The sequence below is a fragment of the Bactrocera neohumeralis genome, chromosome 5 (genome assembly GCF_024586455.1).
Source record: "Bactrocera neohumeralis isolate Rockhampton chromosome 5, APGP_CSIRO_Bneo_wtdbg2-racon-allhic-juicebox.fasta_v2, whole genome shotgun sequence".
In the NCBI taxonomy this organism is placed as follows: Eukaryota; Metazoa; Arthropoda; class Insecta; order Diptera; family Tephritidae; genus Bactrocera; species Bactrocera neohumeralis.
In genome coordinates, this window is record NC_065922.1 from 1,267,801 (window position 1) to 1,295,718 (window position 27,918).

Genomic DNA, 27,918 nt, shown 5'->3' on the forward strand with positions numbered 1-27,918 from the left:
TGTCGCGTTTTCATTGCAAGTCATTTTGCCGCCAACACGTTAATTCGAGTTCCGCTTTCATCGTACTTACCGTTCAATTAGCGGTCTTATGCACGTTATGTACTATATGCTGTGGGAAAATGAGTACGCCAGCTCTTGCCGATAGTGTTTGCTTTAGTGAATGGAGGTAATTAAATGATGTCCATGACATTCATTCCCTGAGATAATTAAAAAAACTCGACATTTGTGTCCAACGGAAGATGATGTAAACATAGATGCGAAAAGAAAGTTTACGTCGAAAGGTAAGCAAAGCTTATTTTTCCCTAAAACGTACTACAACTACACTAAATATTCATCGTTAAGAAAACGTATCGCTAAACGCAACCTCACCGTCTTTTATGTGAAAGTGCCTATCTCATAAACCTCTTGACCGCTCATCTCTTCTCATTAAATTTTCTTTATGTCCATCAGTTTCAGAGACTCATTCATTCATATACATCAAATACCGTATTACACGATTTAGAATTCTCCTCCAAACCAAGCAGAGAAAATATTTTACCCATAATGTAAACAGTGCATTACCGTTTTGTGAAAGTTTTTAGCGCTATTCGTTTAGATTTCCAAAGGTTTAAACCGGTGTTGTCGAGAAATGTGAGTTAGCATAGTTGACCGCATCTTAAACTAAATGGTTTGTTGGGTTGTAAGTGCATAATTATGTTTGTTTACTTGAATGCGTACAGCATATGTTGCTTAGCAGTCAGTGCGCTAGCCAAACACTTCGTTTGCGCAAACGCTCCACTCTTGCACTTATCGAATACATACCCACTCCAGCCTTACCAAATTTATTGGTAGTTCGCTTGTTAGATTATAGTGACTCACTCCACAGTCAGCTTTTGTTAACACCGAGGCGCGCTCAGAGCGCACATATTGCGAGCGATAGTACCTTGCCAACAATTCAATGACTTCCCATTGGGAACAGCCGCCCCGCTTGGCAGTTAGTCGCTCCGAGCATAGGTGGTGAGTTCATTTCCAGAATGAACACCATTCAACAATCCAGCAGTGAGCACACACGCCCGACTCGAACGGCTCATTGGGCACTGCACTGCTTCAGCTGCTCACTTATTCAGTTGTTAATGAGACAGAACGCGAAACGGTCGTTATCCACGTACAACGGGCACATGCGAGCAATTCCAAGCTCAGTACATCGTCAAAAGTGACAGCGAATAGAGTACGCAGTGGAGGGCCTTTGGCTTCGAAATCCAATAAAAGCGGGTTGATTGCGAACGGTAACGGCGTAATTTCATATGCAACACAAACACTAACCAATATTTGTGCAATACAAATGACACATAGTGAATAGGACGTATGTGTGTGTGTGTGTGTGTGTGTTAGGCTACTGAGTATTCGGTTCGTTGTCGTACGTGGCCGCGTATGAAACCGGCAGATGTGCGTATGAATGAAAGGTAGTAAAAGCACCAATAATAACAATAACAAAAACAAACGAGAACGAGAACGAAAAGCGGCAGTCAAGCGACGGCTTACCCAGGAACGTGATGAGTAACAGCAGCAACAGCTCGTGAGTTCGTGAATTGCCGGTGAATGCAATTTTATTAAAAACAGAGGAAAAAATTCACAAACACACAGCAAACAAAAATAATATTAATCAAATCGACGGCGATCGCAGCGTCGGTTGTCATTGTTCAGTGCAGTTGCTTTGAGGCATTGAAGCAACCGGTCGGAATGGAGCGATTTTTAGCAAGCGTTTTAGCTTTTGCGCGCGCCACTGCCGCCCCACCGCTTCCCGATAAGGGAGCAAAGAAAGAAAAAGCAAACACTCCGGTGAATTATTGTTTCCATATGCATATAAAAGTATATTCATATTCGTATGTGTGTATGTATGTACGAAAAGTGCAAAATATGTAGAAAAAAGAAAATCGAGTTGTGTACTACATACATATGTGACTTTTATATAACATTTATAAATATAATAAAAAGAAATCGCACTGTGTTTGCGCACACGCCATCGGCCGATGCAAATGCTTAATTTCCAAACAGATGTACGTGTGAACTCATATATGTATATATATAAAGTCATACATATGCAATTACTCGAATGCATACAGTGGAGACTTGATAAAACGAACACGCCATTGCTAAGCATGCAGTTTATTAGATTGAATTATCTACAGTTATTTTGATTTGTGTATGCACATCTGCAAACTGCAAGTTATTAACTATTTGCACTCGCTCACATATTTTATCATATGTACATATGTACATACATACTTATGTATATCTCTATGACAAAGAATAATTTCTCATCGGGGTGCAATCGTTTATCGAGTCTGTAGTGTTTGTGTGTGCGTGTGGGTGACCGTGATCACGCGAAACGTGTCAGTTTAAATGTAATCAGTTGCATATGCAGTATCTTGTTGTGATCATTTAAGTGCAAAAAAAGTTGCATACATACAGATATACATACATATATATGTATGTACTTGCATACTTGTGCTTAAATAATTTGCATTATAGTGTTTAATTCATGCTACCGGTTTCACTTTGCGGTTAAAAACGATTTATGAAATCTATAGGACAACACACTTGCACACATACACACGTACGTATAACCTTACATACATATGTATGTACATATGTATATATATTTATAGTTAATGAGTGAGTGATAAAGAGCAAACCAAGAACAGCGTTTCAATTGAGCTAAGTGAAAAACATTGTATGCATTTTATCTAGTGCAGACACTTCTGTACCTACAAACATACACATATTTATCAACAATATTTGTTTTGTCGTCCTTGAAGTGAAGTGCTTGCCATTGTGACTACAGATCTCCTGAAGCAGCGAATTGTCCGTGGAACAGTTTGTGCTTACTCCAGCAAAAACACAAAAAGCGATCTTCGATATACTTACATATGTATGTACTATAAATGTACGCCTTCTGTCGCTTATCATACTAGCGAACGAACGCCCGTCCCGCCACACGCTGCACTTCAACACAACTTTACAAACATTCTGGTATCATTAACAGCGTTATCGTCAAGGTAAATAGATATGAGTGTTCACGTACTATAAATAACCTTCACTCTCATAATATTTGTACATATCTACATAGGTTCCATATGTACACATAAATTCAAGCAAACACATGTGCATATGAACATCTCCATTCCCGCATTCAAAGAAAAGTGTTGGTCAAAACATGTTGAACTGTAAGGCACCCTTACCTTGATTTTATATCTACACAGTTTGAAAAGAGGGCAAATCAGACCACAACCGCGCATAGAATGATATTTTGACTCCTATCAGATTTTGAATATACATATGTACATACAATAGGCAGTTCAAGCAATAAGGTATGGTGACCGAAAGCGACTTAATCCATTCCTAGCCCTAAACGATTTCCATATACATATATGTATATATGTACCTTCCCATAACACTAAGATCAGGATATGATATCCGACGTTTGGTAAAAGTTTCCGAAAATGTGTTGCCATCTTACCATGTACTCATATAATAAATCTTGAAAATAGAATGGCCATTTCGGTGATTTTTTCTGTTAAAAGACCCTTAACAAAATTGGTGTCGAGAAATCGGTACTTGTTCTCAAACAGAACCGTCCCAGATGCCGATTTGCAGAGTTACCAGATTCCGTTAAGGTTGGTGTTTTGGTTTGTTTTAACTGAACATTAACATTAACTTACCAAATAATAATATGCACTCACTCATATTTGACTCTATACGCTTGGCTGGTTTCTACGTTTTACCTTTCTTCTCCTCGAAGCCAAAATCACCATGTGGAAGCTGAAAACCTCAACAACCACTTTATTTAATTTTGCTGTTTGGCAGCCGCATTATAGCCAACTTTAATTGCTTAAAAAAGATTAACATTCACCTGCACATACACCACACATACATACAAACATACACACTATTTGATGGACATACTTACGGATACGCTTACAATTTCGGTAAGCAAACATACACACACTTGCACACCCTTAAGCATTTGGTGTGTGTGTGTTTGTGATTGTTCGCCAAATTGACTTGGTTTGTCGGACACACACATTCACAATCGTATTGTATACATATATACATACATATGTATGTATATACAATTAAGCAAATGTTATTTTTTGAAATTTCAACAACGAAATATACTTTAGCTTTTTTAATTACTACAACAATGAACATTTATGTATATGAGTTAAGTGCGTTACTACCAACTGAAGGGTCATGGGTTCCTATCGCAGGCGAAGCGAACTCTGAAATTATTCGCTTCAAAGTACTACATACAATTCTTTTTTACAGTTCTGGTCTAATTTCTTGAGATTTCCCAAATAAAAGTCCAACATAGGTAGAAGCAAAAATATCCCCTTAGTTGAGAATCACATACGCAAAGCATAGCCATAGGACGCAGATAAGTACATATGTATTTATGTACATAAGTATGTATTATATGCTTCGTAAAAGGCCTGCGATGTCCAACCTCAGCCCACAGCACAGCGGAAGAGCTTATTGAGAACGTTGGCAAACAATGTCACCGTACGGTTATCAAAGGAGCACATCGGCAAGTTAAGCACTGGCATATATGTATGTACATATGCACATACACACATACATTCGTTCATTTCTGAATTGAATGCATTTGAAATCTACAAGAAAATTTATGTGTACATATGTATGCACATATATATTTTGTAAATTTATAGTCAATAACAATTTAGTAAAACCGGAATTTAGGAATCTTCTTCGCTTTCAGCAGTATCTAAAATCTTATTTTCAAATATTAAGAGCGTCTGATAACATACCTTCATATACACATACTTTTATAATTTGACTTCCAAACGACTGCTTGAAACAGAGAAATTTGGAGATACTTAAACCAAATATACCCATATTGCATCAACGAGTTATCGCTTGACCAGGCGATTCCTTCAAGCCCTTTCTCATTCCAGATAATATGTTAGTTAGCACACTCATATATGTATGTACACCACTGCAGCCTCGAAAAATAATTGCGTAATTTCTAAAGAAAGTAGTCCCAAACGAAATAACCTCAACTGTACTTATTTCCTAGCACTGCTTCTTTTGTCAGATTTCTCTCAAAATTACGTTAGTCTCATACAAATTCAAAACTGTTACAGAACTACCTAATTCAATTTGTGCTCCATGGGGCAATATATGTATGTATGTACAAATGTAAATTTGAATTTTATTTATCGCCAAAATATTGACGGAATTTTTGCGCCCATTTTGAGCCGTCTTTTCCCAAGCTCTACCAAAATCTCAGGCTTCTCTGACTAGCTCCACTTTATGCCGGGGATTGGAATTTTCATGAGGAGTTTTTTGCTCCACTGCATAGTACACACCCTTATGTACATACTACATACATATGTACATACATATGTACTTACATATGTACCTACATACTGATGTACTTACATGTTTATGCGCTGGAAGATGTTGCATAACTGCATTAAACCGCTGCCACCACTGCAGCAGCGATGGGCTTTTACTGCTCAACAGCTAACGTTTGGCGCCGCCTTTGTGCTGAATATCTGCGCAGAAATTGATTTTCTGGCAACAACAGTGAATTATCAACTCACAGCGGACAGAAATGGGCAGTTTGCCCGCTAAAAATACATACATACTTACGTGCATATGTACATATATCTGCACGTGTGCACACATGTGAATGCATGTCGGGCCGCTGTGATTTCCAGCCGTCTGCATTTGGCAAACTCTCCGTTCAGTTCGGCTCAGGGGTCAGCGGCATATTGGCAGCGCGGTTGGCGCTTATCTGAGAGCGATTGCGAGTGTTTTTGGCGCAGTGACACAAATTTGCGACAGTTCGTTGTAAGCATAAATTCTGCACATTAGACAAATTAAGCGAGGCGCCGCCTTGGTTGAAGCTACTCAATAAAGTCGCTTATGCACACGTAAACATGTTTATGTACATTTGTATATTTATTAATTTTTACAAGTGTGCTTTCGTATGAAGATTTGTGATTATCGTTTCAAATTAACGGCACCATGCTATTTGTGACGATGTAGTCGCACTATCAGTTTACTCTTCGATAATTTATGTTGTAACTATGATAAGTTCTGAACGACCATATACATACAAGAACCCCACAATGCTTGAGGCAGTGCGAACTGGGCCGAGTTCGTTTAGTTTTAGTATTTGCACGAGGTCTTCATATGAATATGTCAGATATATTTGCAAGTGTATTGAATGAGCGCCCACACTTTTGTCTGGGTTTTAACGAAAACAATGATGTCATAATTGCTGAAAATTTAATTTGCGCTCCCCTGCAAAGTCGACGAGGCGAACGCAGTGGGGGCTCATAATGGACACACGTATGTACATACATCCATTTATACATTTACACTCTGCATTGCACATATAACATGTTTGTATATATGTATGTACATATGTGAAAACAAATAATTCGAGCATGCAAGTAAATAGGTTGATTGACAATTACTTCATTTTCTGCAAAGAATGCAAATCAAACGAACAAAAGCAACCCGTGGAAAAGTGCATAAGCAGAATTTCTACAAAAGACTCTAAACATTTGGCGATTCGCGTCGGCCAGCTCAGTTGCACTCTAATACATATACAGAACGAGTTGGGTGCATGCATTGTCTTACATACGTACATACGTACATACACAGCGATTTTGCAATCGGGCACGTTTCACAACAACAAAGATAAGTGGAATACGAACTGATCGACAGAAGTCACCCGTTTAGCATGCAACCCCGTTTCCATTGATACGTACATACATACATACATACACATGTTGTTTACGCTGAGCTTACCTTACTATAATTGCAATACACTTGAAACAAGCAGAAAATTAACAAACATCGAAAGTGAGTGCAACAAATGTGCCCATTTAAGTAAATGCATATGAGGGGTATGAATATGCGCTCACTCCGTCATTCCCACGATTCGGAATTGTCATCAATATGAATGACTTGGAGTTAAGTTAGGAGGAAGTACTCAAAATTTTTGGTAGAAGATAATGCTGAGAATGCAGCAAATATGTCGTCAAGATGCTTGTCCCAGGAATAGAGAATCCTACAAGTTTTAGGCTTTCGCGAGCGCTTTCAGAAAACACTTTTTGATTTTGGTTTAACCCGTGGATCGAACCAAGGTGCTCTTCAGTCATACAAACGTATTCCTACCGGACTCTAGTTATCTGCATAATTTACGTACATACATATGTATATGGTATATACTTACATACATATGTATGTAAATATTGGCAAGCCCCTTTGAATTTATGTACGATTATGGTGTACAGTTTTGCATTAGCAACTCACCTAAGACGGCATATAAGGTAAAAACCAATTTCATCATTACGTATTAGTGTGTGTGTGTGTACAGGTACAGCCAATGTGCCACGATTATGTTTTGTGAGATTGTTGTTTGTATTGAACTAAAAAATCACTGTGCATAAAAGTTTCATTTGAGCAAATGAAGATTCGAAAACCAGTTGAAATCTCCACTGATCGTTGCGGTCATACAGACAAGCCCCCAGATATTGAACAAGCTCTTCCTTTGCTTTATAACACACCAAACTTCACACAAATGCTCACCTACATATGTATGTATGTATAGGCGTACGACTTAAAATTCCATATGACCAAAGTATCTCATCAATGCAAAATCTTTAAAATCTTTTAAGGCATACATACACACATACATACATCTCACCAGGCTGGTTGCTCACTTTTAGCGGAGCCTACTGTATGCTTAAGGGCAGCACACAAGAGTGTGTTCCAAAAGCTTTTGAACGATTTGCGCATTTGTACGGTCTCCCAAAATGCCACATGAAACTGCGGCGATTTCAAAAGTTTTACTTTACGGCGCGTACATCGAGTACATGTGACTTTTCAGCGGGAACCATAACGCTTAGATTCTTGCAACACCTGACCGCATCAGTTACCACAAAGCTTTCACTGCTATTGGCCCCGTGAATTCTAAAATAACTGTTCGTTGCAAAGATTTTATGCATTGAGAAGTTGTTGGTCCAATAATTTGAAGGCGATGCAAGAAATAAATAAATTAAATACTCGTAGGATTTAGAAATAAATATATTTATGGAAAACTATGCGTCAGATATTTACCGGTTACTGGCAGATGGTTTACAGGTTAGATCCTTGTTAGATTTCTGATATTGTAACTCAATATAACACCTATGTATATGTACATACATATATACATAAGTGAGAGTATTTAGTCCACCTGAGTGCTAGCCGAGTCTATTTTCGTAATGTTTTGCCATTTCTTTTGCCACATACACTGTTAATTACGTTTATCCTGAGACTAGCATTAACACCAACAACAACGTGAGCCTCGAAATAAAACTCAAAAGAACTCTTGCCAACAGGTGCTACTTCAGACAGAGTATGCAATTGAGATAAAGTCCAATCTCGACGAACAAAGCCCAAATTCTACAAGTCACTCATCATCCCCGTCATGCTATAAGGTTCAGAGGCATGGACAATGACAACATTTGATGAGTCGGCATTACGAGTTTTCGATGGGAAAGGTTCTGCGGAAGATTTATGATCCTCTGTGCATTGGCAACGGCGAATACCGCAGTCGATGAGCTGTACGGTGAGGACCTGGCTTTATCTGGAATCTCCAATTGGTGGCAAACAGTAAAAAGGTAGAAAGACTAGCGCGCTGTAGTAAAATCGGCTATAACTGCGTAATCGGTGTCTACGCGAATAAAGATGAAGATATAAAATTTCAGGGCGACCTTCAAAATGGAAGAAAAGTTAGTCTCACACACCAACGAGAGCAGTAGTTTCGGTCTTATTAGACGTCTACAGATGTTAGAATGTATGGAGATGATTCGAAGGGGCGTAAAATGGCGCAGAAACAGCTAGCGAAAAACGGTGGGAAATTGGAAACAATAACAACACATTGAAAAGCCGCATAAGCCAAGTAGGATTCCATATTAAACAAATAAATACATACATACATACATACATATATAAGTATATAGTATATTATATGGTATATAAGAAACATTTCTCAAGTACTACGTAGAACTGGAGCGAAGTGAGATGAAATTTTGAAAATTTTTTTCTAACTCACCGAGTACCGTGTGTTCATATGACTGCAAATATTTCTTGAAGGTTTAGAGAGCACTTAGCACTTTGTTGCATACCTTTAAAAAAGTAATTGTTTCTATTTATTATTTCTTATTCTTCTTTTCCGTTTTCTGCGTTTCTTATCTGAACTTAGAAAGCTTGCTTGAATACGCTTTTATAAAGCAGTGAGCATGAGTGTGGTATGTACTACCTGAACGTACATTTGTATTATACCAAAACCGAAAACAAAGCAAAACAGTCTCACTCAATGAGATACCTAGCTGAAGTTACGTTTTGGTTTCCAGAGCATCAATTATTTATCTGAATACGTTTATGTGCATGCGTAGATACGTATGTAAGCATATATTTACTTATATACAACTTGTTCATCTTTTGGAACAAATGTAAAAAGCTTTAGATCTTATAATTGATCTCGCATTGCTCAATTTATTTGAAGAGGTCAATAACAACAACAATTCATACATCCAGAGAACGTATATATCTACATAAGTATGTACTGTATTTTATATTCGTGGATTCCATAAAAGCGATCTTGCGCTGTGTGCATGCATAGGTACATATGTATGTATGTTCTTCTTTGTATACATGCATAGAGGCCGTATGGTTCCTGAACAGTTAATAGTGTGGAATGTGAAACATTTTAATTTGCTCGTATGCCTTTGTAAGTGCGCAAAAGACACATTCCTCGCTCCAGACCTCGAAACCTAATTGCAATACAATTTACACACATGTGGGTGAAATAAATCCAGAATACATACATATGTACATATGTATATATGTATGCTCATTTGTATTGAAGGTAATGCAAACACCCTCCAGGAATGAGCAGGCATTAAATCTCACATATTCTTCTGCATGGTTTTACAATTTTGCTAAATAAAATACCCGAAAATTGTAAATAAAACGCAAAATCATGAATATTTATTTTGTCGCCTTCAAAGTAATTCCCACCAGATGTAATACACTTATGCCAACAATTTTTCCAGTCCTCGAAACACTTTTCATAAGCACTTTTTGTGATGTCCCTCAGCTCCTTCAGCGAACTTTGTTTTATCTCTTCGATCGGCTGATAACGGGTTCCATTTCGATGATTGTTGACGTTTTTGCATTCAAACTCAGAAGCCCATGTCTCATCTGCAGTTATAATGCTCACCATGAAAGTGGGATCGGTATTTCCTCTATCAAGCATGTGCAAAGAGACTTGTCTACGGTACTCTTTTTGAAAAAAAACTTCAGCTTTATTGGGACGAGGTGGGCAAGAACGCTTTGCATACCCAAAATATTCACCAAAATCATTCGAACGAACTTCGAACACTCTAGCCATATCTCTTACACTTGCCGGACGATTCCGACAACATTCCTTAACTTTTTTATATTTTCATGAGTTGAAGAGGTAGAAGGTCGTCCAGAACGAGGCATGTCGTCAACGATCTCTCGACCGTCTTTGAAGGCTTTGTATCACTCGTAAGCTTCCGCTTTTAATAAAACTGAATCACCAAAATACAAAATTTGTGACAAATTCTTTGTTTTTGAAATATCATTTATCCGGGGAGTTTAATTACAATTTCCGGGTCCTTTTTTGTCACAAATTGTATGGTATATTCATATGTATATGCCTGCAATGTATACAGTGGTGGTATTATAATAGAGACGACTTCATCACTTTTATATGCATATATGTATGCACAGTTGTGTTCACATAAAACTCTAATCTTATTTCTGACATGTTCTATTTTGCAAATTGAACATTTCTACAATACTTTCGTAGAACAGAATATTGTTAACAAAAAAACACCAAAATGCCGTTATTTTTATTTTACGTTGCTTTCTTTATGGTATATTTCAATATTTGCACCAAAAAGCTCTTGTTCATTAAAATAGTAGTGCTTGACGGGAATAGTTGAAAACAATTTAATTTTTTTTTTTTTTTAATTTTAACTGACATCAGTAAGTGTATTAAAATAATATAGTAATTGTGTGATATAAATTTATTGAAATCGCTCTTTATTTCTTGTTTAGTCGGTTGAAAAAAAGCATTGCTCAATCAAAAAGCGAGAGTTAATAGTTAAGTTAAGAGATGAAGGCAAGACATATAAAGAAATCGAAGAAATGATTGGTTGCACTGCTCCGATGATATTTAATGCTATTCATCATACTATTAAGTCGGAAACTCGTGGTGGTAAGCGCAAGACTTCATTTCTAGAGGACCGACGAGTTTTGCGATACAGCAAAGCGAAGCCTTCGGCGTTGTCAAAAATAATTAAAAATGAATTGGTCAGTGCTGTCACAGTTAGCCGAAGGCTAATAGAAGCTAATTTACTTGCAAGGAGTCCGAGAAAAGTACTCCTGTTGACGAAGAAGCTCATCAATTGCAAGAATAAAAAGTTTCGAAAGACCATATGTATCAGCCCGCCGAAAAGTGGCACAATATTGTATTTACAGATGAGATCAAAATTGTTTTGTTTGGTGGTATAGGCTCCAGGCAGTGTGTTCGTTGTCTCCCAAACACAGAATACCACCCAAGGTACACCACAAAGACAGTAAAGTATGTTGAGCTAAACACTATGGTGTGGGCTTGTTTCTCGTATGCTGGCGATGGTCCAATCTCTTTGATCACTGGCATTATTGACCAAACAGTGTGCATTAATACATTGAAAGATGTAATGTTACCGTATGCTTGTTGGAAAATGTCCTTAAAATGGACATTTCAGCAGGATAATGACCCTAAACATACGAGCAAACTAGCTAATCAGTGGTTTGCATCTGAAAACATCTACGTGATACCATGGCCAGCACAATCTCCAGACCTAAATCCTATCGAAAACTTATGGGGCGATGTCAAGAGATGCGTAGCAACAGCAAAACCATCAAGAAGCACAGAGCTTTGGCAAGTGTTTAAGGAGGTATGGGCTCAAGTCTCGGTGAAGCGTTGTAGGGAGCTTATTGATTCCATCCTACGTCGATGCCTAGCCGTTATAAACAATAACGGATTTACAACAAAATATTAGACCTTGGGAAACATATTAAATATGAAATATTTACTGTTTCTTTCATATTCTTAGATTTTTCACCTTTTTTAATAGCCACTACTATTTTCTTGAACAGCATAATTTTTCAATTTTATTTTAAAAATTAGGTTTTTTATAACTTTTTGATCGAATATTGTTCTTATCATGTGAGTTGACTGTTAAATAATTAGTAGTCACTGGCACTACTATTTTCGTGAACACGGCTGTATGTTCATATGTACGTATAAAAAATGAATTTATCGCATTAAAACGGATACTAAAATATATTATTTAGGTAAACAAATTATTATTGCATTAAAATATACGAAATACTATATACATATGTATGTATGTATGTATGTATATTTACATACATTATATTCACTCACGCAATCGTTTCTCGAACATGTGGTAACATTTTAGGCTATTATTTACGTACGGATGTATGTGAATGTACGCATGGGCACACATACATATCAAAACTTAACTCTTACCTTCAAACTTGGATGCATATGTACATATGTACATATGTATGTAAATATGTATCACAAATTCGAGCACTGTTTCTGTCATTCATCACCACAAAATTTTACGTTTTCTAAATTGCTCAAACGGCCAGAACAAAAATGCAACATTGCAACAGAACCGTTAAGCAACAACGGTGGACCAATGGCGTTGAATCTAAAGGTGTTTATTTTCGTTAACGTAAACAACAACGATTGAAAAAAGCAGAAACAAAATAAACAAATCGGCCATCTTCGAGGAAATGAAGTGAAGACAAGTCAGAAGAGAAGCAGCTTTCGGCGCTGAACACTTGCCTATGTAAGGTGCAACGCTTGTAAGTGCATATGTACATATGTATGTATGTATGTATGTATGTGTGGGAACCAGCGTAGGAGCATGATATAACAGGTATACTAAAAGTTAGTAGAGCGAGTTGTAGCAACAATTAAAATACATTTGTCCGTCATATTGACAATATCAGCTGATATGCTGACATCATATGCACATAGTATAACTATGGGATAAAGTATTCAGGCACCACATATTTCCGTTAGTGAGAAAAGTTTCAAAGTCAGCATGCAAGGCAAAAATTACTTTAGTGCAAAAAGTTTATTTAATTGAAGATATTCCTTTTTTCAACAAAAGTCCACTGTTGGCATGTCCCCCTTCTTTTAATGAACGACCACTTTGTTTCAGTATTTGTGTTACTTTATAAAATACTCAAATTTCAGACAAACTTCACAGACAGATTTTTATTAACTATTCATATAAAATAAGCAAGTCTCCAATTCAAACCTTTTGTTGGCTATTTTAGCCGACTTTAACATTCTGTTCACTCCGATCTGGATCATTTTACTATTTCAATGTTTTATGTGAAGTTGCTTTATCACTTCAGCATTCAGTTTCAAAAATCATATGTATAAGCACTCATGCACACATATCTGTACAGTTTACATACTTATGTACATATGTATGTAGATTAAAGTAAGCACCGATAAACTGAACAAACTTAAACTCATGAAGGTTTGATGGTTTTTAACATCAATTGTGCATTATCACCTACAAAGTGGAGAGGATGTCTTCGGTTTGGCCCAAAAAATTTATTAACAACTGTTCAGTTTTTCTGTGTAATTAGAATATTTTCGAACGATAATTTTTAATACATAACCGAGTATTAACTGTATTTATGAAAGCATACAAATGTATGTATGTATGAATGTAGGCTAATGGACAAATGTTTTTATCTCTACGCGGAGAGGTCAAGCTTGAAATAATAGCTGAAACAATTTGAGATGTAATCGTATATGTAAATATCTATATACATATGTACATGTATACATTTGGTAGTGTGAGTATGCATAGGCTGCCACATAAAGTCTCTTGGCTCCCTTGCCGAATCAGGTGTGTACATACATATGTACCACAGTATAGTAGTATATAAAACGAACTTTCGAAACATGCACATACATACATATGTATATGTACCTACATACATTAGTGTGGGTCAAAACTTGAAATATTTTTTGCCGCTTGGTACCCCGCCACCTATGTATAGGAGAGTCTTCCAAGTATGAGCCCTTAATTGCAACGGGAAGATCCTCCGCCTTACAGTTTTCTATTTTTTTCTTGTTATCAGATAGAAAAATTTAAATCTACTTGGGAAAATATATAATATAATGCCAAGCGAAAAGAATTATTTGATTTTTTGACTCACCCTAACCTACATACATACATACATACATACTTATGTATAACAAAACTAATTTTAATATCGCTCCGAAATTTGATTTAATAGGTCAAAAAATAATAATTTTTCATTAATTTATGTATATGTATGTATGTATGTGAAAAATTTACATCAGTTCATATGTATGCACGATTGTAAAAACATGATTTGTAAATATTTTACCGAAATATTGCGATCGTTAACTAAATTGCTTGTAATGATGCCAGTACTCGTTCGTGCCTACCCGGCTGTGAAATCGACTAGTTCTGTTCGACTAGTTCTATTCGACTAGCTACCAGAGATTTCTACTAAGATTCTTTGAGTGCCTTAACACCACTTGACAAAAAGTGCAAAGCTGTTAACACATACATACATGTGTACATACATATGTGGATCTAGCTTATGGGCTGAAAGCTATGTACATACATACATTGTATGTGTTAGTTTCCTTGCTAGTTGTTTTAACGGATTTGAGTTTCGAGTAGTCATGACTTGCTGAGGGAGTAACTGGGAGAGTAGAGCTATTAATACAAACTATGTTAAAGATCGAAAGTCATTTTAGGATATTTTATATATGGGTCAAACCACGTCAAGTGGTCCATGAAAATTTCGCAAAATCACCGATTTTGAAAATTAGCATTTCATTAGGAAGGGGATTAGACGCATTCCACCTTATATACATAAATACTTCGTCAAATTTCTATTTTTTGTTAAAGTTATTGAAGGTTGAAATTTAGAGCACGATAAAATTGTAAAATTATTTTCTCATAAACTACTGGAGATAAATCGATGAAATTTTGTGAAGTCAAAGAAAAATATTCGTGCCACATTATAGATATGTAGATATTTTTCCAGATTCATTTGTTTAAAAAATAATATTTTCATGGACCACTTGACGTGGTTTGACCCATATTTGAAAATCAGAGACCACGTGCAAACATTCAGAAACACTTTTTTCACTAATTTGAATCTAAGTATGAGCTTAGTATTTTTAGTGCCATATTTTTTTAGGCAATGCTGTGTTGTTTTGCTGGAAAAATTACAAAAAAAAATCAAAAAAAATCAATGGGAACAAAAGCGTCAAATCTACCCTTAAAATATTGTCGAAAAATGGTCGTAGATCGGATTTGCACAGCAACGTACCTTTCATAAATACATACTATCTCCCCCATTCTACTATAAGGCGTTTAATCCAAAACTTGCAATAGTACGTGGGTGAAGGCACAGATGTGCACACACATGCAACACTGCACCCTGTGGTTAGTCAAAAGGTTGCAACGTATCGCTTGGTTACAACAAGTTCATTCTACTGTTTAGATTTGGAACAGATATCCCCAGCTGCACTAGTTACTCACTCTTTTTTATTTTCTATTGGATTTACTGAAATTAGTTAAAAGATTCACTCACGTTTCTCATTTCCCAATGGCACTTCGTTTTCTTGTGAAAGAATAGCATTTTGAACAAAGAACACCCAACTGGTACGTTTTACAGTGATAAAAGAGTTAATAAGGCACCGGTTCTTTCATGAAGTTCCTAAAATATCTTCCGGTAAGAGCATTTACTCAACATTTTATAGAACGCAATTTCGTTTCATACAGCGCTTACATTAAGCGATAATGGGCGCTTACGCACCATGATAATATACATACATGGGCTTATGTACAGTGTATATATGTACATACATACATATGTTTCATTCTTAATACGAATTGTCTCTTGTGCATACTCTTTATTGCCGACAGGCACCCTCTCAACAATGAACACATTTCGGTTTAGACACGCGTCGTCCGAAAGAACTGATTATATTTGTACATACATATGTATGTATGTATGTGTGCATGTTCGTTGTAATTTATTAGACTAACCACACTTCTGCAAAGAAATCAGAAAAACTTGGTTGTTGTCTACACAAAACTACAAAGGACAAACCGAACAATACTTGTTGTGGGGGAGGAAATAAGAAGAATAGAAAATACACCTCAAACCGAAATTTACATTTTGAGCGCTGCTCATGATGCTTAGTATATGTATGTACATATGTACATATGTATATTAAAAGCGTGTCTTTCTTAGTTTCTTCTTTTGTGATCCAGTAATGCTACAGCACTCATATTTCAAAAATCAAAGTTTAAGGTGGTTAAAATAGTGTTTTCTTATTAAAAATGAAACCGTAGTTTCGCTTCCTGCAACATTTCTAAATTTAACCAGTACATTATGCCACCCACCGAGGATGCAGTAACTTCGAACAAATGTAGTAGTTTTTCCGAAAGATAAATTCATCGTAATTGAAAATTTTGCCGAACTTTGAACTGTCCTGACAGTATTTTAGTCCCTTTTTGTTTCATTGCAAAGCTAAATCTTGAAAACTAGTTACTTTGTGTTATAATCGCGCGAAAAAATTTATTCAAGACCCTCAATTAATATCTCCATTTTTAATTTTAACGCTTTTAATAAAATGAACCAATTGTGAAACTTTGCCGTAATAGAGAAAAAACTCAAAAGCTGCGAGCTGAAAGACAGTAATCTTGAGAATAAAAATGCTCATGACGAAGAAGAAAACTATAAAAGTCTTAGCATTCGTTTAGAATTAGACAGGCAGACACATGAAGTTTGGAACAGTCTGTACAGTGATAGTATATGATTTTTGCTCCTTCCCCTTCCCGGTCTAACCCTCCCTTATTTCATGCGTATTTCTATAGAATCACACAAAGTCTCCCCTATGAAGCACACTCATCAAGGCAATTTAGTTGCCACCTCAGCAAAATGACCAAAATATAGCGTCCACCCAATCAGGCATTTGCCCTTAAATGTTTACATTCCAATGGGGGCTCCAACCGAAAAGCAATTTCCTTTTGATTGTTTTTGAATTCACTGCTTACATCGAATACATATGTATGTAAATGTAATTTATGTCAGGACGCAGTGTCAATATAAATTCTATGGTACATTTTATGTACTTTTTGGCTATATTTATACGCAACATTTTGGGCTTAAAGCATGGCTGCGTCTACAAGAATATCTAAAACAAAAGAAACACAGAGCACTCCGTACAATGTTACGACGTCTCGAGTCAGACGTATTAATAATATACATACGTATATATTATTATACTCAAAAATAGTAAGGAAACCACTTAAGGGGAATTGTTTCCGTACAGAAGAAATTAAGACGGCAACTTATTGATTGTGTTGGATCGCAAATGAAGCTTTCCTGGTTTCGTGTAATTTCGGTTAATTTCTTGTATTTTTTAAAAGACATCGAAATTTAAAGAAGACGAGTCAGAAAGCAATAATATGACACCATTCTTTGCCAATTAATTCGGAGCTTTGTCGAAGCTCTCCACAACGAGATATGTACATATATCCATGGCATGACATTAGTCCAACAGCTAACATCATGTCTAGTTATCTGAAATACATTTAATGCCCGCAAACATATTCGTATTTACTGTAATATAATTCAAAGATAGAATCATGATACTATTGAAACCGCCTCGTGTGTAGTCCGTGTTTAGATAGGCCCTTGCTTTTATTTGGCTTACATATATATGTACATACATACATATTGAACTAAAACAAAATTAAAAGCTGGAGTCATCCAAGCATGTAAACATACATACATATATACATATGTACATATATAACAAAAAACATAAGACCTTTCACTCATGGATCGTGTCGAACTTCTTTGTGTTTTGTTACGGCTTTCCCACTTTCGGCGATCGTAAATACGAAATGAGTGTTTTTAATTCGGCCACCTTTACATAGTTAGCATGTGTACATATGTTTGACTGAAGAAAAGCAGACCACAAAAACCTCAAATTCATCCGAGCACACTAATGTATTTCTTTTATGGCTTGGGCATCCACAAGGCATTTACCCTCGATGCACACTTTATGAAACCGCAACTAAGGAGGTTTATCGTTTAAGGAGGGTAACAGATCGTGTATTCGCTGAATGCTACAGTACACCCTCCATTAAAGGAACCGGCCAATTGCTATAACCATATAAATAATCAGAAATAAATTTACAATTTCATAGTTTTCAAATTTTTTCTTTGAGAAATTATATATACATATGTATGTATGTATATGGTAATCGAAAAAGTCTTTTCGTGTTTCTATATCTACAACTTAATAACTTTGCCTGCTACCGCCAGACCGCTCAACACTCGAAACTACTTAATTTCACTACTCCTATTCCTTGATTCTTATTAATCCGATATTTTCTTCTGCCAGAATTAAGTTTACCTATAAATTAATAATTTGTTCTGAATGTGAAAAAGAAATTATAAATCACTAATGGTGAATATTTGATCATTGTTTAAATTTGGGGGTGTTGGAGACAAATGGTTACCATATAATACATATGTATGTATATCCGGTGGTGAGTAGCGGTAGTACCCGTCTCTAGCCACTCTACCGCGTTGAATATTATTTAACATCAATAAAACAACCGTCTTAAGTAATGCCATAATGGTTAACCAAACTCACATACGTTTTCTTTCTAGTCAATATTAACGATCAGTTCAGAATTGTAGTGTCGTGGTAGCGACGGAAACGGAATTTCGACAGCGGCAACAGGATCGGAGCCAGCTAAAAAGGTAAATCCTTTCTTCCCCGTTGAACTTGGCCTTGACTTACATATGTATATTAATAAAAAATAATTTTCGTGTGTTTTTTTATCTCCAGATTTATTGTTACAAAACTGGCTTCAAATATTGACTTAGCTAAGGAAATCCAATGCCGCGTAACAACTCAAAAGGCGAAAACCGTATTCCAATATCCTCTAAATTAAACTCCTTAAGCTTCGGAAATCTAATTGATTTTGGAGACTCCGTCTGGAAAAATGTCAGAAATTGCTAGAAATGATGCCAGTACCGAGTCACTTTGCACCGTAATAGAAAATTTTAAAGAAAATAGTAACACTAGTTCCAATCACAACTTGAGTAGTAATGACAAGAAAAGTTTAAATTGTGAAAACAACATAGCTGACGATGTTATTCACAGACATAATATCGACAATTCCGAACCAAGAAAGCCTTACAAAAACGACAATGACGAATGCGAGTCCTTATATGATAACTGTGATATCTCACAAGATGAGTCGAATTCATCAATATCAGCTTCTGTTAAGTCGAGCACTAAGCTAAAAAAATCGGTTTCTTTCGATCCCCAAGACGAGAAGGTACGCAAATTTATAGAAGGCGAACCAATTGTAGATCAAAAAAATCCTTTTAAACAACAATATTCAACTTGGGGAAACTCGGCTAGGAAGAAGAAAATACCGCCCCCTGTACCAGCTAAACGATCGACGTTGAGTGTCCGAAAAACTGTCACGCAACAGTTACGTGAAAGAGAGCGTGAAAAAGAAAAGGAAAAAGAACGAATTAAAAACGAAACAAATAACCGAAAGTCAAATTCTGGTAATATTGTGTCCTTACCATCACCTGACGATTTCGTTACTACTGAAGAAGTTCTAAAACAATCCAAATATGTTAAAACATATGTGAAAAATCCGGATCCATATTTTGTTTACGACCCTTCCATACTAGCACGACTTAAATGTGAAGAAACACGTGATATTGGTGAAAAAAACTCTTCAAAAAAACTTCGTTTAACAAATCAAACTAAAGATCGTATTAAGGATTTAAAAAGTAAACCTTCTATAGAAGCATCGCTTTCACACTCAAAGATTCCCTTTAAGAAATGTTCAAAACCAAATTATCCTGATCTTTCTGACATCAAGATCAAAGTTGGTACCGATTTGGTTGGAAATTTTTTTAATCCAGCCGAAGTGTCAAAGAATGCCAAAAAGTTCGACGATAGGGTAAAAACACTTCAAATAAGTTCAGAAGATGATTTAGATGAAATAGATGGTCCCTTAACAAAAAGTGAATCGAGTGATGAGGTGACCCCGAACTTAGTTAATATAAAGAAAATAAACTCAGAATCCGAACAACCCAAAACCGTTAACTTTGAAAATATGGATGTCAAAGAAATATTGGAAGAGGCGCCTGAAGGCACATTTACCAATACAATAAAATCTAAAGAGTTTCATGATTATCTTGAAAAAAAGGGCCTTACTTTGATACCAAAAAAAATTCCGAATGGCGCACAATCTGTGTATACAACTGGCAGACAGATAACTAAACCTGATACTCGTATCTCTTTTAAAAGCCCTGAGAGCGTGCAGATCTCATTAGATACAACGGACTCTGTGCGTAACACTAAAAAGCCCTCAGTATTTCAACGTCTGCTTTCAAATAGTATTTTTGCTACTAGACGTAAAACAACTCCCAAAGATATCGTTCCTACTCCGAAATCACTGAACAATTATAAAATGCATTTGAAAGAAAATTTAGATAACCCGCAAACTTCGCTTAAGCGAGTGGTTTTAGAAAGACAAAGTTTTCACGGACGTCCTCATGCAAATAATAATTTATTAAGTCCTGCCGAAACTGAGTTCTTAAAACACCAACAGCAACAGTCCCGCAAGAGCTTTGCAAGTGGGGAAAACTTATCTAATTCATTATCTAGTGTCTTACCAAATGACGAGCTGCTCCACAACTCAACAGCAGAAGAAGATGCGCACACTCCATTCATAAAACCCTCAAGACGGCCACATTCCAAAGAGAGATTGGTAAGCTCTCAACAAAATAGACCCCCTCCAAATAATACAATACTAAAACCAAGAGCACATCGACTTTACGCTGTAAATAACACAACGAATCTAACGACGGAAGGACTTGAAAATTCGTCAAATGGCACACTAAAGCGAACCGTTGAGCGCCAAAGCCTCATACCCAAACGATCTAATCAAACTTTAAACCGCAAACAAATTTTTAATCGTTCTAGTTCAATGGATCGTAATGAAATATTGAAAAAGAGACTTCTACGAGAGCTGCAAAACAAATCAAAAAGTGACAATGAGGCTTCTGAGGTTTCTACACCTTTCACCTCTAAAGAAAACATAGGAGAACAATTTTCTACCATGAATGGACCCAAAACAACTTCAACTCCAATCCGAAATGCAAATAATGATGCGGAAAGCCACAGTTTAACACATAGGGTAAGCGTGGCAAATAAAGTTTACGTCGACCAACAAGAGTGGGAACGATTAAAAGCAATTAAAGATCGTATGGACAATGAGCTATACCTGAAAATGTTACAAGAACAAAAAAGACAGCAGGATGCAGAAAATATATATGAACGTCTTCAGCCACAAAAAATATCGGTAACCCAACCTGATACTATGTCCAAACAGCCCATAACATTAGAACCTAACTTTATTAGGGGATCTCCACAAAGGAACACATTCGCAGGCTTGACTAAAAATAGACAAGCTAAAATTATTGATGGAAGAGCATTAATTCCATCATCATTTCCTGTAAATATGCGGTATATTAGTAATACTAAGGAAAGTGTTTTCGAATCTACTCCTCGTAGTCAAAGCGTCTTGGGCAATATGACTTATACTTCTGCGAACGGTAATATTAACAGAAAATGCTACGAAATTGACATGGGTACACCAGTTGTTCTACGACGAAAAGATAATAAAATATCCGAACCGGTGTGTAGTCCAGAACAGCGTCGCATCGGTGGTCTACTAACTAGAGATGAGATTTTGCAAAAAGTGAAAGATTTTTGCAGAAAATCTCTAAATAAAACACCAATTATTCAACAATCACAAACTAGAGTAATTCATAATAAGCAAACTGGTCCATCTGATTTGTCTCCAGTATCATATGCGTCCGTCGAAACGAACCAGAGGCCTGCTTCAAGAATGTATGCGGCTCCTCAAGTTCCTCAACGTATGCAGAGCTTGCCTCAACAATTCATCCCAATAAATACGGCGCAAATGATAAGTGAAATAAATCCAAATACAATATCACCAATTTATGCTCATGTGGTAAAAAGAAGTAGCTTACTATCAAACAATTCAGAAATTTACGATAGTCCTCAAAAAATTAACTTGATGCGACAGGATCTGGAAACTCCTGCAATATATGTAGAGCATGGAAATTTGCCGACTCCGCAATACGTACTTGTTGGGGGTGATAAAATCGTACCTGCGAAACAAGTATTCAGCTTTTATCCCGGACAGAATGAAATTTACGCCCAGCCACAATATGTCCGCCCATACAATTTGCAACCTGTTCCGGGCGCTTATGGTTACATAAGTGTTCAGGAACCACTTTCAAATCAGCATTTACAGCATAGGTTGTATAATGGACGAAGTACTCCATTGATACTTGATCAGTCAAGTCAACAGGCGAGTCAAATATATTGGACGCCGCGTAATCAGCGTTTACAACAGCATTCTGGACTACAGCCAGTGAACATTAGTAGTCCCTGTTTTATGCTCAAGCAACTACATTCACCGTCCACAACTAGAATTGAGCTCCCCAATAGAAGTAATATAAAAACAATTCCGAACACTGCTGAACTCCAAATTCAACATGCAGCAACAATTGAAAGTAGAACACCCAACAATCGACAGACCCAAGCCAAACCATCATCTAGACAATTAGAAGATTTAAACAACCAACATTCCTACGATTGGGAAAGTGGCTCCGAAGCTGGCGAAGTTCGACGTATTTTTGAGAATACGGGAAACAACGGTGAGTTCAGAGGAAGTCATTTAATAAGAAATCTCAAAAATAAGTTATCTCGACTATTATCATAAAATAACATACATAATATACAAACAAAAATAATATATGTAAAAACTTAAAATATTCATCAATGCATACTTTTACATTTAGTGATAGCTGACATAATGAAAACTTCGTCAAAAGAAGATTACCGCAAATGTACATATGTATATATAATATAATTACCGAAGAATTTAGTTAATTTCGTAATAGTATTTATTCACCTACGCCTATGAAGAAATGTGCCTGAAAATTACAAAAACTGACTGTGCTTCGCAAAAACTTTATCCACATTTCTCTTGTATTAAACTCATCTACAGGTATATAAATATATAAGGATGTATACATATGTATGTATGTTGCAGGCTGTTCTAGGAAATATTAGACAAAAATAACTTAAGCCTAACAGAGGAAGCATATAGCATAGGACGAGATGAGTTTATCGGATGTAAAATTTAAATGTTGGTGGATGGCAAATAAATTATTTTCTTAACGTCAGTAAAAAAACAATCCTTCACTCATATTCAAAATCACTGATTTGTGCAACTGTTGCATTTGTATTATTACGTCAAATTACACACTACGATAAATATAAATATACATACACTAGGGGATCCGGTCACGCGTTGCTGTGGTATACATTTTATACTATTATTCATATAATAAACTATTCAATACAGTGAAAATTTCATTTACAAATAAAGGCGAAAACGTTTTTGTCGGTATAAGAATCTAAGGGATGTACTTGAGATTTAATTTTGAATATGTTCATACAAATAAATTTCATTGGAAAAAATAACGAATTTGGGGCTGCTTTCTCAATGTCTAGTTACCAGCCTTTCTGTCCAGTTAATAGAGTTGTCTGCTTAATAGATTTTATTAAAAAACATCAATAATGTGCATGGTTAATGGAGATGACCGCTTAATAGGGCGTCCAGTTAATAGAGCTTTCACTTATTCTTTATTTATAGATTATTTTCACTATTTTATCTTCTAAATTTGTTTGAACTGGACACAGTGTGCTAAGTTTTACTAAAATCGGTTCAGTAGCTTAGGAGCCCATCGAGAACAAACAACGTGACACGTACTTTTTATACATAATTTTATATAAGTATGTATAATATATGTGACCTCGTCTACGAAAAGGGAAAAGGGAGCTAACGTGCGAAAACTTGTTTTCTGGGAAACAGCTGTTAAAAATCTCATCTTCCATCCGAATCAACTAAAAAGTGAAAATTGATTTTTTGACACCTAAGCCCCCTTTCCGTAGACCAGATCACATATAAAGATTTATTATTTATTTTATTTACATAAATAAAATCGATGTGATAATTCTAAATATAATTTTATAAAAAGTATACGTAACAAGAGCTGTAAAGATAACGATTTCGATAACACTTTATATTTTATTTAATCCACTTTGTTCAAAATACAATAATTTGCGACATACGAAACGTTTTAAATATATACTACATACATAGGTTGTCTTTAACATTTCGGGGCTTGACAGCTTTATCGTAAAGTGTGATAATATATGTACAGTATATGTACGCCCATTATTTGCATTGCTTACAGTAACTTGAAATATTCATCTTGGCCAAAAAATGGATTTAAATCGTGAACATTTTACAAACTTTCATCGCGAATTAACTTAGCGACAGTTCATGGCTGTGCGTAATTCAATTATTAGCGATGAAACTCCATCAAGGACCTGTGTTTATCGATGGTAAGGAGAATTCAATCCAAGTCATAGATCACCCCACGACGGATTTCTTGAAGGCTGTCCAAAAACAGTTGTTCTTCCGGAAACTATGTGGCAAACTATCATTGCCAGCTCGTCTTGTGACCTATCGTGAAATAGAGACAACTATAAGCATTAGGGGGAACAACATATGTATGTACATACATACATTTAATATTGCATGGACATTTGACATATTTGTCTACTTTGAAGCCCACACAATTTCCCTCGTGTCGATTGGAAATGAGATGAGCCGATTTCAACAAAAGTTGGTCGCAAAACTTTCAAAACAACTAGACAACGGAGAACAGTAAATTCTGAGTGGAACAGAATCATTTGTTTGCCAGTGTGCATCAGTTTGATGAGTCATCGTCCGTATAGTCTTGATATGACACCGAATGACTTTTTTTTATTACCGTTCGTAAAAGATTAACAAATAGGTCATCGTTTCAACGTTTTTCGACACATGAAGAGGCGGTTGATGCGTTTAAAAGGCATGGCTTTGAGATACCTCATTTAGAATGGCAAAAGTACTTCGACAATTGGTGAATATTTGGTATAACAGTAAAACGATTTTCCATTATTAAAATTTGCTTCTGTTCTCTAATCGCGAAATATAAAAGACAACCAACTTTAAAATAAATCCAATACAAACCCATTAGCTTATGAGTTGAAAACTAATTTAGTAATTCCCAAGAATTGTTATTTCGGCGATCTAACACTGTTTGAATCGGTGAGTTTTGGGTACATTTTTAGTGATTATTATTAATATATTGTCACAGACAAGTGAAAGGCATTCGTTCGTTAACAAGCAAACGGAGCAGTCGCAAGCAGGCGCTGGAAAAATAAATTTAATTTTCTTTTCAATATTTTTGTATTCGTACAATAATAAATTTAAAATACTTTTTGTATTCGTTTGATAACGATTTAAAATAAACAATTTTGGACATTCTTGATATCAAATAAACAACTTGGACATTCTTGACAATATGTTCAAATTAATATACTTACTGCAACTATAGGACACTTTAAATAAAGTCATTTTCTATCTTTTTCATTCTCCTCATAACTATTGTTCAAAAGTTTGTACATGCATTCTAGAATAATTTCCCCAAATGATTTATTGGGATAACATAAGCTCACACAGATTGCCAACGGCAAGAGCAATAAATGTGACTTTGGGTTGGCAATATTTATTTCCTCTCGAGGTGCTCCGTAACGTAATCTCTTTCTGCGACTTTCTATCAATTTTTTATTATTATGTGGCAACTTGAAGCGAAGCTGTTGACAAAATTGTTACAAATTATAATTTATTTAGGTGGCTCGATTCAAAGATTTCGCCGCAATTGACAACAATATCAAGGTGATATCAAGTAAATTCACGTAAAACACTGTGGCAACTTCTTAGTTAAATATTTTGACACTTTTATCTTTATTACTATTTGTTTGCCTATTATAAAAGTTTTATCCCTGGTAAAAGTAGTGCGCAAAATATGGTTATTATGCGGAAGAATTTCTTCTTGCCTTCGAAACTAGTATCCTAGGATTTCAATCTAAATGATTACATTGTAAATATGGACAGTTTTTAATTCTGTAAAAAGTGCTTAAAGTCAATATTTTGAAAATATTTCGAGGTAAAGTTATTAATGCCAATATTTAGTTCCGTCTAATGAATAAAGTGTGAATACTTTAGAAAGTACATACAATAATAATGGAAAATACTCATTCTGGAAGTACCTATTTTTGAATATGTCCTGTACGTAATTACAATAGTTTTGTATGCAAAAAAAGTCTGTTAGATTTTTGGATGGCGGTTGTGGTATGTACTAGGAACTGTGTTAAAATGCGTCCTTTTATTCCACTTATAAGCAGATGCACTGAGTACAAAAGTGATTGAGTAAACATAATGTCAAATTTGTATTATTATTTATTATTAAATTAAGGTTTATCGGCAAACAACATTTCTTGATTTCTAGTCATACTTATACTAGCTTTATATATATGCAGTCCTTATATGAATTTTATTAAATTATTAATCGTAAAACGATGTTTTATAATATTGGTAAAAGTTAAGAAACCAAACAAACCGTTTTAACCTATTATGAAAAAGAACTGAATTATACATATTTGTATATGTTTGAGGTATTCGGACGACTGATGCGTACGACTGATGCATATTTGATAACATATTATTTTATTACTCCGTGCCAAATAAAACATACATTGGAATCTGCAAGTATTAAAGTATTGATTGAATTAAATTATCTTTGCATAATTTTTTAAAAATTCTGTTTTCGTTGTTAACAGTTTCGTAGTTTTATATACCTAATTTCATTGGTTTTAGTTAAACAGTATAAAATATTCCCGGAGTCGTTAAAGGAAGTAATTAAAATCATATCGGTATGTATTCAGCACTTCACTTTTCTACAATACCTTAATAATTTTTGGTAATGAGTGTGCTTTTTTTTATCATAATAAGTCGCATTCAAGCAATTCATAAATAAAAAAATGCCCAGTATCTAGGCCCTTGAAAATTGCTTCAAAGAATATGGATGTATGTAGATAAGTACACGTTCCCTGCAAAAATGAATTCGAAAATAGCAAGTCCCACTTCTACACATTGTTATTTACTGCAATTTACTATTTGTATGAGTTTCATTTGTCTGCATACGCAACTGTGTTGAACATTCGTCGCAATTCTTCCTGCCAAAGAGACAAAGAAGAGTTTTGTCGCATTTTATTTCGTGTTGTAGTAAATTTTTCTATAAATAGTTTTATGTTTAGTTATTATAGGGATAAGATGTTGGTAGAAATCAGTATCTCTCTTGGGAGCTTACAAATAAATTTATATCCGTATATGTCGAATAAAATAAGCAAAATTTCTGGTTATAAATAACAAGTAATTTATATTTTTCTAGATTAAAAACATAAAAACTTAAAAAGGTACACCATGGACCAATCAAAAAAGGCCTCGTTAAATTCTTCCACTGATGATGAATCAATAACAACTAGTACTGAGTCCGATTCAGTAGAGACTTGGACATTAGTGAATGACAAAAATAAAAGGAAAGAAAGAAATTCTTCGTCTGAAATTCTTGCAGATACAAATAATAAAATTGATATACTAACAAACTTCAATGACTCTCCAA

General features: G+C 35.5%; 1 protein-coding gene across 9 annotated transcripts; it reads left to right on the top strand.

Moving 5' to 3' along the window:
* Positions 1–79: 79 nt before the first annotated feature.
* On the top strand, positions 80–27,788 carry LOC126758110 (uncharacterized). 9 transcript variants are annotated; one of them, XM_050472163.1, is made up of 5 exons: positions 1,111–1,265; positions 2,649–3,038; positions 18,883–18,975; positions 19,064–22,995; positions 27,688–27,788. In XM_050472163.1, exons 4-5 carry the CDS (start codon positions 19,221–19,223, stop codon positions 27,690–27,692), a joined length of 3,780 nt encoding a protein of 1,259 aa, XP_050328120.1. In that variant the 5' UTR covers positions 1,111–1,265; positions 2,649–3,038; positions 18,883–18,975; positions 19,064–19,220; the 3' UTR covers positions 27,693–27,788. The 9 variants fall into 9 exon arrangements, with proteins under 9 accessions (XP_050328118.1, XP_050328120.1, XP_050328112.1 ...); XM_050472155.1 differs by lacking the exon at positions 27,688–27,788 and having other exon boundaries at positions 1,111–1,555; positions 19,064–24,173; XM_050472158.1 differs by lacking the exon at positions 27,688–27,788 and having other exon boundaries at positions 1,111–1,555; positions 2,799–3,038; positions 19,064–24,173.
* Positions 27,789–27,918: the final 130 nt, after the last annotated feature.